This window comes from Durio zibethinus, chromosome 18 (assembly GCF_047325235.1).
Source record: "Durio zibethinus cultivar Kanyao isolate XHJ-2024 chromosome 18, ASM4732523v1, whole genome shotgun sequence".
NCBI lineage: Eukaryota > Viridiplantae > Streptophyta > Magnoliopsida > Malvales > Malvaceae > Durio > Durio zibethinus.
Window position 1 is genome coordinate 20,127,214 of NC_143179.1, and position 16,269 is coordinate 20,143,482.

At 33.1% G+C, this 16,269-nt stretch overlaps 2 protein-coding genes across 4 annotated transcripts; one reads left to right on the forward strand and one right to left on the reverse strand.

Moving 5' to 3' along the window:
• Positions 1 to 1,279: 1,279 nt before the first annotated feature.
• LOC111299884 (MADS-box protein SVP-like) lies at positions 1,280 to 13,014 on the forward strand. 3 transcript variants are annotated; one of them, XM_089747841.1, is made up of 9 exons: positions 1,280 to 1,451; positions 1,791 to 2,063; positions 11,139 to 11,217; positions 11,774 to 11,838; positions 11,920 to 12,019; positions 12,099 to 12,140; positions 12,349 to 12,390; positions 12,473 to 12,618; positions 12,735 to 13,014. In XM_089747841.1, exons 2-9 carry the CDS (start codon positions 1,882 to 1,884, stop codon positions 12,751 to 12,753), a joined length of 675 nt encoding a protein of 224 aa, XP_089603967.1. In that variant the 5' UTR covers positions 1,280 to 1,451; positions 1,791 to 1,881; the 3' UTR covers positions 12,754 to 13,014. The 3 variants fall into 3 exon arrangements, with proteins under 3 accessions (XP_089603967.1, XP_089603966.1, XP_022751127.2); XM_089747840.1 differs by having other exon boundaries at positions 1,827 to 2,063; XM_022895392.2 differs by lacking the exons at positions 1,280 to 1,451; positions 11,774 to 11,838; positions 11,920 to 12,019 and having other exon boundaries at positions 1,467 to 2,063.
• Positions 13,015 to 13,165: 151 nt separating this feature from the next.
• Positions 13,166 to 15,699, reverse strand: PAS2 (Protein-tyrosine phosphatase-like, PTPLA). Its single transcript, XM_022895393.2, has 9 exons — positions 15,512 to 15,699; positions 15,325 to 15,436; positions 15,225 to 15,243; positions 15,031 to 15,119; positions 14,894 to 14,947; positions 14,297 to 14,367; positions 14,122 to 14,203; positions 13,500 to 13,596; positions 13,166 to 13,394 (listed from the first exon to the last, which is right to left on the reverse strand). The coding sequence occupies exons 1-9, from the start codon at positions 15,580 to 15,582 to the stop codon at positions 13,324 to 13,326; spliced, it is 666 nt and encodes a 221-aa protein (XP_022751128.1). The 5' UTR covers positions 15,583 to 15,699; the 3' UTR covers positions 13,166 to 13,323.
• Between the last annotated feature and the right edge of the window lie 570 nt (positions 15,700 to 16,269).

Consider the following 16,269-nt stretch of genomic DNA (forward strand, 5'->3'; position numbering starts at 1 on the left):
GAAATATTATTTTATTAATAAAATATTTTATTTAAATTTAATTAAAATATTAATATTAAAAATCTTTCAATATTTTAATTTTAAATATTGTTATAGTTTTTATTCAAGTAGAACATTGGATATGAATGTTTAAGCTTGGATTTAATTTAATATGACCTAAAATAATATTATGTTGATGAAAAGTGATTTTATTTTATTTTAATTAAAAAAATTAAATATTAAAATGTTAATATTAATATTGAAAGTTTTCTAATATTTTAATTTTAAATATTTGCATTTTGTATATTATTAAACATAAACATTTGTAATATTTCAATAATAAATAGTACTATATAGTTAATTTAATAATAAATATTGTCTAACATAATAACATTATTTTCATAATATGACTATTTTTAATTATTTTTAATATTTTTAATTTAAAATATATTGTTTTTATATTTTATTCAAAAATATCTTTAAATTACTATTTTAATAATAAATATAAATAAATAATACATATGCTATAATTTAATAATAAATATTGTCAATATAAAATATAACATTTTAATAGTAATTTTTTTAAATATTTAAATAATAAATAATAATATTATATTAATAGAAATAATATTTCAAGGTAATGCTATTTTAAATATTTTAAAATATTAATATAAATAATGATTTAATGTTAAATATTAGTTATTAAAATACTTAATAATTTTAATATTTTTATAATAAATTTTTTAAATATTTTCATAATTATGTTAATATTATTTGAATGGAAATCACTTCCTCGTGTAAATTAATTATGGTTATTATAGATCTAGTATGTCTAAGAACAATATTAACTATTTTATACACTTAAAGACTATTTTATTCAAATAAAATCCTACAATTATATTATTATCGTCATAGTTTGTAACTTTTGTGATTCTTTTTTTTGTAAAAATAATATATAAATTATTTTATTAGATTCTAAGTTTTTAGGATATTATCATAAAGATTTTATTGTGTTGGATTTTTTAATTATTAATTTTATATTTATGTATTTATTATTATATTATTACTATTATTACAAATGAGTGTAAAAATATTATTTAAATAATTATATGAAGAATATTACTTTAATGGAAATATTAATTTTAAAAAAAAATTCAAACATTACAAATCAATCAAATAATAAAAATATCAAAATTTTTAAAAAATAATAATTTTTTTTTTAAAACTATTTTCAGTTAGACAAATGAAGTGTAAAAAGAGGAATCTTTTTCCCTGTCGAATGCAAAAGTCTTGTCCTTTTCATAGTTTCTTTCTTTCTTTGCGCAGCCCAAACCCCAAAGCCAAATTCTTCTCTCTCTTTTCTCCGTGTCTCAGCCATTGATTGATGACATTTTCACATGCCCCGAAACAAAAATACCCAACCAAGCTCTCTGGCACCGAACCCAACACCCAAAGCCCCACCGAAGCAGCTGGTAATAAATATGAAATAAATAGCCCTTTCTAACCAATCATTATTTTTTTCCTCTTCTTCTTCTCTCACGTTCCTTTTACCACCTTCAAAATATAATTTGGGTTATATTTTCTGTTTTTGGCATCAGTGTTTTGGATCTCAAATTGGGTCTTTTTCATTTCATTTCTTCTCTTTCTTTTATTAGGGTTTTGTCTCTTACTACTTAAGACTAAATTTGGCAATATGCCGCCATTTTCAACCCCAGACTTGGCCCCTTCTTATATTTCCTTTTTCTTTTTAAGTTTTAACTAATTCTATTTATAGAAACTTCTCTTTGTTGTTTTGTTGTTGGGGTTTCCAGTTTTAATTGAATACACGTTGCGTTTTCCCTAAATAGAAGTTGATTGGAGAAGTACCCTAAAAAGAAGAACAAGAAGAAGAAGTAAAAAAGAATGGCAAGAGAGAAGATTCAGATCAAGAAAATTGATAACGCTACAGCTAGGCAGGTGACTTTTTCCAAAAGGAGAAGAGGGTTGTTTAAGAAAGCTGAGGAGCTCTCTGTTCTTTGTGATGCAGATGTTGCTCTTATTATTTTCTCATCTACTGGCAAGCTCTTTGAGTATGCTAGCTCAAGGTACCTTCCTTCTCTTTATTTCTCTCCTTGTAAACACTTGTTTTTACTTCTTCATGTACAAAAATCGTGTTGTAGTTGCAAAATTATAGTCTTTTGAGTGAGAAAAAAGGACAAAGTTTTGGACTTTGAGAAAAACGATGACCTTTTCCTTTTTTATGCCTGTATGCTTTGTTAAGATCTTTGAGAGGATGAGGTTTGTTCTTTCTTCTGTATTTTTGGGTTTTAAAAATAAAAACCTGAAAGGTTGATGGAAGAATGAAAAGGGTTTTTGAATATTAGGATATGGAAGAGAAGTATTTAATTAATGTGTAGCTTAGATATTTTGTTGTTTGTCTTGGAATTCTAAATTGAACTCTGAGAAATCGATGAGGAATTGATCTAGTATTTTTTTTTTCATTTTATGTGGATCTATATATATATATATATATATATATATATATATGTTACTGTACGGGAAAAAGATAAGCTTGAATTTATGTTGCTGCTGGTGTAGAGACTAATGATGTCAGGTCGGGACTTTGTTTTGTTTCTTTATCGTCTGTATGGTTTACTTTACCCCTTGGTCTTATGTTGATAAGTAGTTAGCGTGTGTGTGTATATATAACGCATAGGTTGATTGTTTGTTTCTATTAAATCTTTTCATTCTTTTAATCTTTTTCTCATTTCTGAAACTGTAGGATTACTTTCTCTGGCTCTCATTTAAACAAATGATCTTTCAAGGACTGAAACACATTTTTTCACCTGAAATTATTGTTGGAACCCCCTTATACTGTATTAATTTGACAATAATAGTCTAGTATGTTTTAAAAGAAAAGGCGTTCATCTAAGTTAACCATATATATATACATACACAGACGCACTCTTACTTGTGGTTATGATATCTGCTAATAGCTCTTAGTTGGAAGAACCAACATTCAGAAACTATGAAGTGGGAAACACTACTTAAATAAGTTCAATTTGGGATGTCATTATGGGTTTATGATGGGAATTCCCTAGTACTGTGGAATATCGTAGATTATTGTAAACCGAACCTTTGAACAGCTTTTTGGTATATGAATTATAGACTTTAGCTTACCCTTTTTTTTAATCCATTTCATGCCGCCTCTCTCACCCTTTGTGGTCCAAGTAGAACCATGACCGTAATTGAACTAGTTTTGATAGGAACAAAATTTATATGAAGTTTTTTAAGTGAAATTAATGAAGTTTCTTTTTTAAAAATAATTTAATAAAAAAAATTCAAACTAATAGATTTTAAGTTTAATGTGAAGATCAATAATATATAAAAAAAATATTAAAAATATTATTTATAATTTAAATTTAATCGATACATATGTAATAGTAAAAATTTTATCAGTATTTTTACTAAAAATATCTATCTAAAAATATATATTAAAATTTTTTAAAATATTACACAATTTATATAACGAGATCTTTTAATCTATCGCTTTTGATTTTCAATTTTAATTTTTATTTAATCGTTTTTAATAAGGAACTTCACGAATTTCATCTAAAAAACTTTATCTTAGTCAAAATAGACGATTGCTTTGTTTGGGAATCATATTGAACCTAAGTTAATGGATGATTAGATGTCAGCCTTTTAGCGCAAGTATGCTTTTGGCTTATCCTAACATGCATGCATGCATATTTCAATTATCATTACTTCTAGGAATTCACATTTTTTAATGTAGGAAACAGCATTGAAAACTTTGTTTTTTTGTGGCAAGATGTTACATTATTTCTACTCAAAATTTGATGGGGAACTTGACTTATACATGATCGAAATGTAATGCCTGCTAAGTATAAGAGAGAAAATGTTGGAAACTGTTGTTAGGAATTGAGATGATTGATCATGTTCAAGCATTTAGAAAATCAGAAAGCTAAAAGGGTTTGGCAAACAAAAATCGTCAATTTTCACTGCATTGCTCAAGATTTTGTCAAGAAGGGAACAATGTGATGGAAAGAAGGATAAACCGAATAAAATCAGCAAAAAGTAATTGACAGATGACAACCTTTTGTAAAATGGTAGAGCCTTTATATGTTTAAAAGATAAAAATAAGTTAAGGTTTCATTGTTTGTTTCAACTCTTATATTTGAGGTATTAAACCAAAAGAAAGCTGACCTAATCATAAAACGAAGAAGATGATCATGACAGCAATATCAAGACGAGCTCCCACCTTAATGAGCAAATGAACCATACTGGTTTTGTAAATTGTCAATTTGGCAATAGGAAGTTGAATCTCATTAATCTCACCTAACTGAAGGTTATTGGTTACGTGGAAATAAAATTAAATAAGTTTATGGTTGATTTATGAAGCTATCTTGGATATGACCCTATGTATATAGCTAAAATGATAGCATTGATATGCATGTTTGTTTATTGCATCGGTATTTTGTATAGCATGGAGAACTTATAATTTGTTTCTATGGCAATGTCCAATTATGGTTTAAAGTTTACTTTTGTTAATTTTTGGAATGTCAAATTTCTTGCCTTTTGTTTGTTTTAATTGTTTAATTTGGGTGGTTATACTATTTTTGAATCCCCAATAAAAGTTAAATATTTTCATTCATTGTCATGTTGCGTTCATATTCTACTTGTGATCATGCATAAAGCTATAGCGAATTAATTTGGTCATTGTTTTGTTAAATTTTCTTGTCAAGTGCGTGACCACCTATATGGTTGGGTACAATGATGTAATTTAACAATTTAACTTCGCATTTCTTAGTGGTGGAGTAGGGGTAGGTTTTGTATTGCTTCTTAATGTAGTTCTAGTTTTCTTCCTCCTTTTTTGCCTCCCACTCCCTTCCTCAAGGAAAAAGAAAAACATTGTTTAAAATATCTTTCTTGACTAGAACTGTGAAGTTTTTTGGGATGGAACTACAGCGGTGTCATTGTTTTAACATACTTGGGAGTGTTGGCTTTTTTGAGGATTTTTTGTATGTATGGAAGTTAGTTGATTATAGCTTTTTTTCTTTTATATATTGTTCCTTTTATTCTTTTTGTTTGTGCCGAGTTCCGATCTCAGGGTATTCTTGGAAAGACAGAAGAGAAAGATGGTTAGAGACAAAGGCAAAGAGTGTTTCTTGCATTTGCATTCCAATGCGTAAGTCAAAATGAGCAAAATCAGAAAGAGAGTAGTAAGGAGAATTAGGAGTAGAATGGACTTGCCTTAACAGTGCCTGGACATTCGTATTTATAGATAAGTAATAGGAGACCATTAGAGGACAATAAGGACGCGGCCGAGTTGATATGGCATTGAGTATGTCAGACCGACCTGACATGTTAGGTCAGCACAAATGTCGGAATTACCCTTGGCTGTCTGTTGAAGGCTTCTAACATAGAGAAGACCATTATACCTTTTTGACCACTAAATGCCCTTAGAGCACCAAGGCTAGCCTTTTATCTAGATATTTTCGAATTCTTTCTTCCCAAGCGCTAAACTCTCCATTGATTTGGCCAACCACTAACTGAGAGTTAATATACACAGTTATATATTGAACATTCAGCTCGGTTGCCAATCTTAAACCAACCATTAATGCCTCATATTCCTCCTTCTTTGTTAGATGCTTTAAACTTAAATCTCAAGGCGCATGGATATTGCAATCCTTCCAAGTTAATTAGAATGAGGTTGGCTCATCCACTGTGGTTCGTGGCCGATCCATCAACAAAAAGCTACCAACATTCCTTGTCCAGGGTTTCCTCCTTTTTCTTGGGTTGTCTTTCAATGTGTACTGAGGTGAGCTTTACAACAAAGTCCGCTAGCATATGAGATTTTAAGGTCAACCTGGGTAGTATGTGCCGGTCGAACTCGTTGAGCTCTACTGCCCATTTGATTAACCTCCCTGACATTTCTAACTTCTGTAAGACTTGTTTTAGTGGTTGATCGGTCAATACGTAGATGTCATGAGCTTGGAAATAGGGCTTGAGTTTTTTGGCCAAAGTGACAATTGCATAAGCTAATTTTTCTATATTGTTGTAGTTAATTTCTGCCCTATCAATACTTTACTCACAAAATAGAGCAGTCTTTGCTTTCCCTCACTTTCTCGAACCAAGACCAAGCTAATGGCTTGGTCCGTGGTGGCCATGTATAAGTACAAGATTTCGTCGGGTCTTGGCTTAAACAGGATAGAAGGAGAGGATAAGAACTTTTTGATCTCTTCAAAAGTTTTTTGACACTGAAGGGTCCACCCAAAGCTAGAAATATTTTTGAAAATTTTGAAGAATGGCAAAGATCGTTATGCTGACCTGCACGTGAATTGGCTTAAGGTGGCTATTCTTCCAATTAGTCTTTATATTTCTTTTATCGAGGTTGGTGCCTTCATGTTTAGGATTGCCTAAACTTTTTTTAGGTTCGTCTTTATCCCCTTCTTATCAATCATGTAACCGAGGAACTTACCTTACGTGACCTTGAAAACACATTTGCTTAGGTTAAGCCTCATATTATACTTTCTTAGGGTGTTAAAAGTCTCTTTGAGTTTTCCAAGTGTTTGGTCAAGCTTTTGCTTTTGATTATGGTGTCATCCATATATACTTCCATGTTACGGCTGATCTGATTTTTAAACACCTTGTTTACCAACCTTTGGTAGGTCCCCTTTCGTTTTTCAATCCGAAGGGCATCACTTTGTAACAGTAAAGGCCTTTCTCGATAATAAAAGCCATTTTTTCCTCGTCGTCCTTTAACATTTTGATTTGGTTGTAACTAGAATAGACATCTATAAAGCTAAGGAGATCGTGCTTGGCACTATCATCCACTAGCCGATCTATGCTAAGGAGAGAAAAGTTGTCTTTTGTGCATGCTTTGTTCAGGTCGGTAAAGTCAATGCACATCTTCCATTTTTTGTCGTGCTTTTTGACCATGAGCATGTTGGCTATCCATTTAGGGTAATAAGCCTCCTTGATAAAGCCTGCTTGTAGTAATTTGTCGACTTATTCCTCGACAACCTTTTCTCTTTCTGGGGCAAAGGTTCTCTTCTTTTGTCGAACTGGTTTTACCTCAGGATTAGTGTGTAGCTTGTAGACCATCACCTCGGTATCAATTCCGGTATATCAGATGGTGTCCAAGCGAACAGGTTAGCATTATCTCTTAGAAGTTGGATTAACTAAACCTTGTGTTGAAGTTTAGTTCCAATTTGCATATATATTTCAGGGATGTAATCCTAGACTGGTATAGCCATGAGATCTTCTATCAGTTTAGGTTGGTTTTTGTCCAAATCCAGTGTTTAGTCAATTATTTCTTTTTGTTCATTTAGGTCGAGACCATTTCCTGCGAAAACAAATCCTGTGAAAGCAAATCCTAACGTGATGATTAGTATGTTATTGGTAACTTGTTGAATATATTTATGATGAAATTGGTATGTATTTTTCATTTCAAGCTATATTTTGGTCGGCATATTAGTTCAGTCCAACTGACATGTGATTGTTTGTACTGGCTTGAGAGCTCGGTCATTTTCAGAGTTACTTAAATTCAAAAAATGGAACAAAAGATGTCTTTCCGTTTGAACTTGAGAGCTCAGAGCAATTTAAGAGCACGTTTCCGTCAAGTCAATCTTACGTTGTATGCTCTTGTTCGTGGCTTCCTGCTCTTTGTCGATTTTTGCTATTTGCCCTTTTTCAGTGCTTTTGGTCTCGACCAAACTACCAGTTTGCTTTCTAGTCTTTTTTTTCATTATTGTGACATAACACTGTCATGCCGTGGTTTTGTCTCCCTTAACATCTTTGACTCCTTTGGGTGTTGGAAATTTCACTTTCAGATGGGGAGTTAAGCCTATGAGCGGCATAATAGATTGGCTAGGTTGGCCCATGTTGTAAACTGATGGGATGTCCATAACCATAAATTCTATGATGAAGGTGATAGTCCTCAATTCTGTTCCCAAAGAGATCAGTAGCTTGATGGTTCCTTTCATTGATATCTGCTCATTCCCAAATCCCACTAGTGTTGTGGGGATCGATTGCAATTGATCTTCACCAATTCCCATTTTCTTCATGGAGCTGTAATTCATGACGTTGGTCAAGCTCCCATTATCGAACAAGATTCTCTTGACTACATAATTGTATACTACGGATGTGATCACCATAGCATCATCATACGGGTGCTAGATCCCTTCCAAATCTTCCAGGCTAAATGAGATCAGTTTGTCTTTCTATTCTTTTTCTCTTTTTGTCGAAGTGCCTACGGCCATGATCATGCTTGGATTGAACTTTCTTTTTGCTGAGGTTGAGTTGCCTCCAATGATCTCATTAATCACCTCAGCGATCGACCTGTTGTTATCTATTCGGATTTCTTCTTGTCTCGGGTCATCTTCTCAGACTTCCTTTCTTCTATCTTTTAGCCTTCCTTCTCCGCCCCAGGTAGGCTTTCTTCAGTCTTGTCTACAATGGGTTTACCTTTTCTTTGCTGCTCTACAAACCTCTTCAATTGACCTTTCCTTATCAGAGCTTCGATCTCATTATTTAGGCCAACACAATCTTCAGTATCATGGGCTATGTCCTTGTGAAAGGCACATCTTTTAGTTGGATCCTTCCTTGTGTTCTGTTTGAGTGGTTTTGGCCATCTAAGGTTGGGATTTATTTCAATTTGCATTAAAATTCTCTCTCATTAGGTATTCAGTGCAGTGTAGTTCCTTTCTCCATTGGGGCTTTTAGCCCTATGTTGTCTCCCTTTCGGGGAGGATCGTAGAAATCCTTGCCTTTCTTATGATTGAAGAAGGGGATGAGCCTCTCTTATCTCGGTTACCGAGGAGGGGGATAAGCCTCTCTCACCTTGATTGTTTCTCGTTGTAGCTTCGACATTTATATATTTTTCCGCTACAAGTAGGACATCGGCTAGAGTTTTAGGTGATTCTAGTGACAAAGTCGACTTTAAGTGATACTTTCTATCATTAAATCCACTGGTCAGGGCAACTACAGGTTTCAGGTCTTTAACTTGCAGAGCTTTCACGTTAAAACGCATGATATAGCTTTTTAAAGATTCATTGCGACCTTGGTGTATTGACATCAAACTCAAAGTTGTCTTCTTCGTTCTTCGGCTACTTACAAATCGAGAGAGGAAATAGTGGTTGAGCTTTTTGAACGTTGTAATTAACCTCGATTCCAGGCTATTGTACGAGGATCGAGTTGTGCCCTTTAGAGTGGTCGTAAGGCCCTTACACATCAAAGCCTCCTTTACACTTTACATCCTCATGTTAGTCGTATAAAGTTCTAGATGATCGAATGGGTTAGAAGTATTGTCGTAGGTTTCTAAAGCTGGCATTTTGAATCCTTTTAGAGGCATGGCTCTATCAATTTCTTTGGTGAAGGGTGAGGTCTTCAGGAACTTAAGCTCATCCTTGAATGCCATTGACTTTGTTTTTAACTCTTTTTCCATGGCCTACATCCGAGCTTCCAAGTCTTTGTTGGGTTGGGATTCTGGATTTGTTTGTTTGGATTTTTGGGTTATGGCATGTGTTAAGTTGTGGCTGGGGTAATGGCAAATTGGGGTGTTATGCTCCTCTTCTCTAAAGGCTGAGGAGGCTTCCATCTCTTTGTAACTTGGTTGTCTTACTGCAGCTCCTTGGCCATAGGTGACTAAGTCGAGCACTTTTGAAACTTATGGTAAGGTTGTGGTTTGCAACATTTGTTTAAGGGCTTGGATTTGATCGGTTAAGGCTTAGAATTGTTCCGTGGTCGGGCCTCTTTATGGTGGGGCAGGTCATTCTGAGTGTTGGCTATTATGCATTTCTGTTCCAGCTGGGATGGCCATCTCTCCTTCCTCTAGGGTTCTCTTTCTTGGTGTCATTTTTTCGTGCTAAGCTAGTGAGTGGAAAAGGAACCCCCTACCTAGCGTGCCAAATGTTTATGCCGAACTCCGATCTTAGGGTATTCCTAGAAAGATAGAAGAGAAAGATAGTTAGAGGCACAGGTAGGAAGTGTTCCTTGTGTTTGCATTTTAATGCGTAAGTCAAAATAAGTGAGGTTGGAAGTAGAGTAGTAAGGAGAATTAGAAGTAGAATGGACTTACCTTAATGGTGTCTGGACATTCGTATTTATAGATAAGTGATAAGGGACTATTAGGGGACAATAAGGATGTGGCTGAGCTGATGTGGCACTAAGTATGTCAGCTCGACCTGACATGTCAAGTCAACACAAATATCGGAATTACCCCTGATTGTCTGTTGAAAGCTTCTAACATGGAGAAAGACTACTACACCCTATTGACTAAATGCCTTAAACACTTCTCATGCTACTGAGCAGTTATTATTGGATGATTTGCTGTTCTGTATTCAATTTCATGTTGCAAAGAATTATAGGTTATATGATTTAACTGTTAATGACATAGATAATGCGTGTAAAGATATGCACTAGATATTATAGACCAAAGTATTTCTAGCTTTAATTTGCTAAATAACCCTAAATAATAGGTAATATTTCCAGTAGAAGATGCACTATGAGATGAAAATTAACTTCATTTCATTGCTTGTATTTCTTTGACTGCTTAGAGTGGCTATACGTAAATATATATATATATATGTTATTCAAACCATGTTTAGGTCTCTTTATATTTGATTAATTATGGGTAATTTTATTTGTTCATAATGACTTGTGTTATATTCTATTTATTTCTGAATGATATTGTCGTCTAGTTTGTTTATAATTATGTACACCCTTCCTTGGGTTAACTTTTCTTGCATTTTCTGCATAAAAGATTGAGTTGGTATGGGATTGCTGTAGCTTGTCTTGTTAAACCAAAAATAGTAACACTATAGCCTGTATGTGTGATATCATTGTTGCTTTTAACTGTCTTGGGACATCTCTGTCTTTATCTTGAGGGGCAAAAACCAAATGCTGCTGCATTGTCGATGATTGCCTTTAATAAATCTTGGATAGGATAAATGTAATTGGACTCCTCTAGCGAAATGCCTTGTCTCTTTCTCCTCCTTACATGGCAGCCTAATCTCCTATATTGAAGCATGGAATGAAACACTGGAAACAAACTATATGTAATTGTTATCTGAAAGTTTCTCAGTGTACCAAGTGATCTGATATGAAATCATTCTATAAGCTTACATTAGAGAGCTGATAGTTTTGTTTTTAACTTGAAGCATGAAGGAGATATTAGAAAGGTACAATTTGCGCTCAAAGAACCTCGAGAAGCTGGAACAGCCATCTCTTGGGTTGCAGGTTTGTTGTTCTCTTTCCTTTCTTTCTTCCCTTTTTGTTTTTTATCAATAGTTAACCATTTGGCATGAAACTTACTTGGGGGATATGTATGAAAAATTGGATTTTTATAGAGTTGTACCTGTAAATGTTTCACTGGTGAGCCTCTTCTTCACATGAAAGAATCACGTTTTGGATAACAACATTTGGAATTGTTTTTGGTTTCTTCTGACTTAAGAAAAGTACAATATATATTTTTTTCCTTTTCTACAAAATAATAGAAGAATTTATTAAATTAAATTTAATAATCCTGGCTTCTCGTAAACAATAAGAGGGTCATTAATTTTGTTCCATCAGGATCAAATATATGTGCATGTATAGATTTTGTTGTAAATTTATATCCCAACTATTTCAAGGAAATCTAGAAAGAAATTGCATGTTTTGGTTTTTCTTACTCAATGAACAACCATTTATATGTTTGAATTCGATATCCAAAATTTTCACCATTAAATTATCTATAAAATCCTATTACATTTCTTTATCAGTGATAGAGATTTTTCCCCCTTTTCCTAATCTATAGCTTGTAGAGAACAGCAACCACTCCATGCTGAGTATGGAAGTAGCAGAGAAGAGTCATCAACTTAGGTTTGCATTTGTTTTGTTTTGTTTCTTATTAGTTTTATTCATATTATGTGTACATATATATGATTATTTTGACTAAAAAAGGCAAATGAGGGGTGAGGAACTTGAGGGATTAAACATTGAAGAACTACAGCAGTTAGAAAAGTTTCTGGAAGCTGGGTTGAGCCGTGTGATTGAGAAAAAGGTTTATGTAACTTTCTTTTTCATGTTGAAGGTTTTAGGTAATATGTTTGCCATTCCTACTTATCTTTAATGTCTTTCAGGGTCAAAGGATTATCCGGGAAATCAATGACCTTAAAACAAAGGTCAGTGCATTGTAATCTACTTGCTGAGATTGAAAGTTAGATGTGAAAGAAAAGGATTGATTATGGAAGAAAAATGCCATGAATATTGGCGAAAACCTTGTTGTTTCTCATAAAGTTTTAGAAGTATGATATCGTGTAATTTTCTAGGTGATGTTCTCTTAAATGACTTTTAGCTATACATTCAGCAATTTTTGTTTCAAACATGCAGGGAATGCAATTGATGGAAGAAAATGAACGATTGAAGCTTGAAGTATAGTTTTCCTTCTTCCTACGATTTTATGCTTCTATACTTTGTTAGTAGCTACAAGCATTCATCGCTGAAGGTGTTGCAGATATCTAATGGCCGAAGAGAAGTTGCTGGTGATTCAGAGAATGTGTTTTGTGAGGAAGGTCAGTCATCAGAGTCTGTGACCAACGTTTGTACCTCTAATGCTACTCCACATGACCATGAAAGCTCCAATACATCCTTGAAGCTAGGGTAAGTAGCATTGTACAGGCATAATTACACGTACAAATACTATATTTACTGTTAAAGCAATGGCCAAATCCTTTGTTTTTTTCTTTTTCAAAACAGTTTGTCTTGATCTTTTGCAGGTTACCATTTTCTGGTTAAGTGGGAAGGTTTGAGGCGATAAACTTACTAGCAAATATAAAGTTTCGTACGATATAGTTGACTTGGTTTAATGAAATTAATGCAAAGTTAGCCCCTTTTGATGATTGTAGGGACAATTAGTACGTGTAACTTTGACAGATCAAAATTGGAAACTGACACCAGTTTCTCACTTTCCTTCTCTTAAAAGTTGTAGTATCTGGTAATTTCTTCTATGTTTGCTCGGATGATTTTGATCATTTTGGTCAACTATTTTTTCTTCTATTGTGGACTTGTTTGCATACAATCTAACTTGTGATTTATTATATGTCAACGATTTGGCAAAGGTTGTTCAAGAAAGGAGTCTTTTTAGGAGTGGTAGAGTTGACAACTAATTTATGAAACTGGAGGTCCAAGGATAATCAGGCCACCAAACTTAACCAACAAATTGGTATTTGATATGCATCTACGCTGTAATAGTGAAGGAGAAAGGGTGCAACATTTTAGCCAGAAGTAATAATGATAAAATGAAACGATGCATGCACCTAGGTTCCTATAAATAATGAACACAATGTTCGGAATCTCGATCACAATCTACTCCTTTTTTGATTTGGAGAGTGCTCTCTTCCTCTGCCCAAGCATGTAACGATACATGTGAGGACTACCTGCAACAAGTTATACCGTTAGTTAAGTGAGTGGCAGCAAATTGTTGTCAACAAGCTTACTAATCAAGTTGAGAAAATGTCAAAAGAGGAACGTTTATTTCATACCTGGGACATAGGTTCCAAGGGTAAGAATTGCAGCATAGAAGTAATCAAAAGAGAAATTCCACTTGTTTGGCATTCTTATGCAATACTTGTTAGAAGCCTGCAGATACACCAGTTTATTCAATGAACATACAGCGTATGCTTTTACCACTTTTATTGGAATGAAATGCTAAAGACGGGGTGGGGTGGGGGTGTAAAACATTTTGGATGAGTTCTAAGCAATAAAGCAGCTGGTTGTATCAGAACATCCATCTTTTGCTCTTCAAAACCTTTTCACCTTTCCTATTTATGTGGAGGTTAAATTCAGCATCTAAACAGCTTCAATTCCTATAAAGATAATTTGGTATATTTAAACACATTAAACCGTAGTTGCTAACACCAGTAACTCGTGTCTATACTATACAGGCAAATACTAAATCTTCTTGGTCATTCAAACTAGTCTTCTTAGAAAGTAATACTAGACCTGAATAGTAACAAAACATTATTTGGTAACCAACAATAGAAAGCTCCATTTCAACTTAATATATCAAACATTTATCTTGGTATAGAGTGGGGTGAAAGTAATGGTGTACAAGTCTACAACACATAAGCAGACTTTTGGTGTGACACATCAGTGATACATTACCTTGATATATGGCAGAGCAAAATATATCAGACCAACTTCACTGCTGATTCCAGTTGGATACAAAACCAAAAAGGTGCTGTACCTGCATCAAAAAATTGAATTTTAGGAAAACAACCATGAAGGATTCAACCACTTTGTTTCCAGTTAACAAGAATAGAACACATATATTATATACCTAAGCCACAAATGCCAAGAAGGTGCAAAACCAAAGGCCTCCTTCATGCCAAAGAAAGAATAGCGAATAATCTGCAATTATAGGAAATTGATGAAAAAAATCAGTATGATATCAATGTCTATAAAAAAATGACCTTGGCAGGTGGAACTCTTGGAGAACGATATTACTAGGGTTTTTCATCATTAATGTACAGAGAAACAATACTTTTGAGCATACGATTGCACAATCAGAAAAATCAAACAATAAGGACAAGCATCAATACTCAGTTCTAAACATAATATTGGCATTAAACCAAATGCTTAAGAATCAAACTATATAAATTCCTTGTTTTGACAAAATTAAAATCATGAATTTGGAAAACAAGTTCCCAATTCCAGTTACAAATAGCAGTCTCAAGCTATCAACTTAACTAAACAATACAGCCCAAACCATGAAAACAAAAGAAGATTACATACATTTGGGAAAGCCCTTTCTATATTAATATTATACTTTGAATACTACCAATAAGACCTCAAACCCAACAAAAACATCAAATACAGCTGCTAATTATAAGTACAAATTCGAAAAACAGGACAAGCCGAATTCAATTAATTTTACCTCTGTAATGGACCAACTGATGACCAACGAGGTAACAAGAATGTGGGTCCGAATCTGCGAATCACCATCATCATTTTAAATTTTAACCAAAAATTATCAAAGATAAAGGTAAAGATGGTAATTTTTTTTTTTTTTACCTCAGGAAAACTCCATAAAATCCCCCAAGTTAAGTACAATCTTGATCCTATTTGTGGAAGAGTTGATGATATCGGTGACCGAACCAGACCTTCAAAAATTAATAAAAACAAAAACAAAAACAAATTTCAAAATTCATTTCTTTTCGAAATCAAATTACTTCAAGAATTATATAAGTTAAGAAGAGAGCGCTCACCTACCAAACCGTGAAGAATCTGTTAAAGTCAAAGAAAAAGATAATTAATTAATTTAATACACCAGGAAAGAAAATTGAGTGAAGATAAACAAAGTGGTACCTCCAAAACGGCAGCGGATTGAGCGAGAAGGAGAGGCTTTTCAACAGCATTGTAGACATGTTCATGATCCGATTCCTTCAAAGTTTTCAACGCCAAAAACAGAACCTGAAACCTGAAAAAGAAAACAAGGAAATTCCAAAATTTGAAGAAAAAAAAATGAAGAGAGATCTGAGGTGAGCATGCTTGCCAGCCGATGAAGATTGTCCAGTTGTAGATGGAAAGGTAGAGACGCCTGAGAGCAGTCAAAAAGGAAGCCATGAAGAATGGACTGATTTGTTAATAAAGGCTAGCTAGAAAGTAGAGCAATTTATATAGAGGAACGGGGAGGAAGGAAACTGACAGAACAAAGACCTAGAGAGAGAAAAAGAGACACCTAAAGTTTACATTGTGAGGGGGGAATTTCAAAATGGGACAATTGAGTGAAAGTATTTGAATTTAATGTCACAATAAACAATGATTATAAGGAAACAAATAAAAGTAAGTACTAAAAAACAATAAAAAAGAAACCAAGATGATCATTTTAGCGTTGGCTTTAGCAATAAGCAAAAATAGAAAGGAAGAAGGAATTAGAGAAAGGATAAGAGAAATGGAAGAAGAGATATGTAGACAATGACAATAAAATAATCGTCAATAACGATAGAAGTTAGCAAACACATTGGACTTGACCTTAAATAAAGAAAAAAGAAAAAAAAATCATTATCAAAAAAATTGAGGCTATAATTATAATTAAAAAGGTCACATTTGATCTTCATAACAAAAAATTTTATCAATTTAAATATATTTGATGAAATTTTTTAAATTTTGCTCGATAAAAAATAAAAATAAATAAAAATAAGAAATTTATTAATTTAATAATTAAATTATAAAATTATAAATTATAAATTTTAACTATTAAATTAATAAAATTTTCAATCTTTGCTCATTTTTATAATTTTTACCAAATAA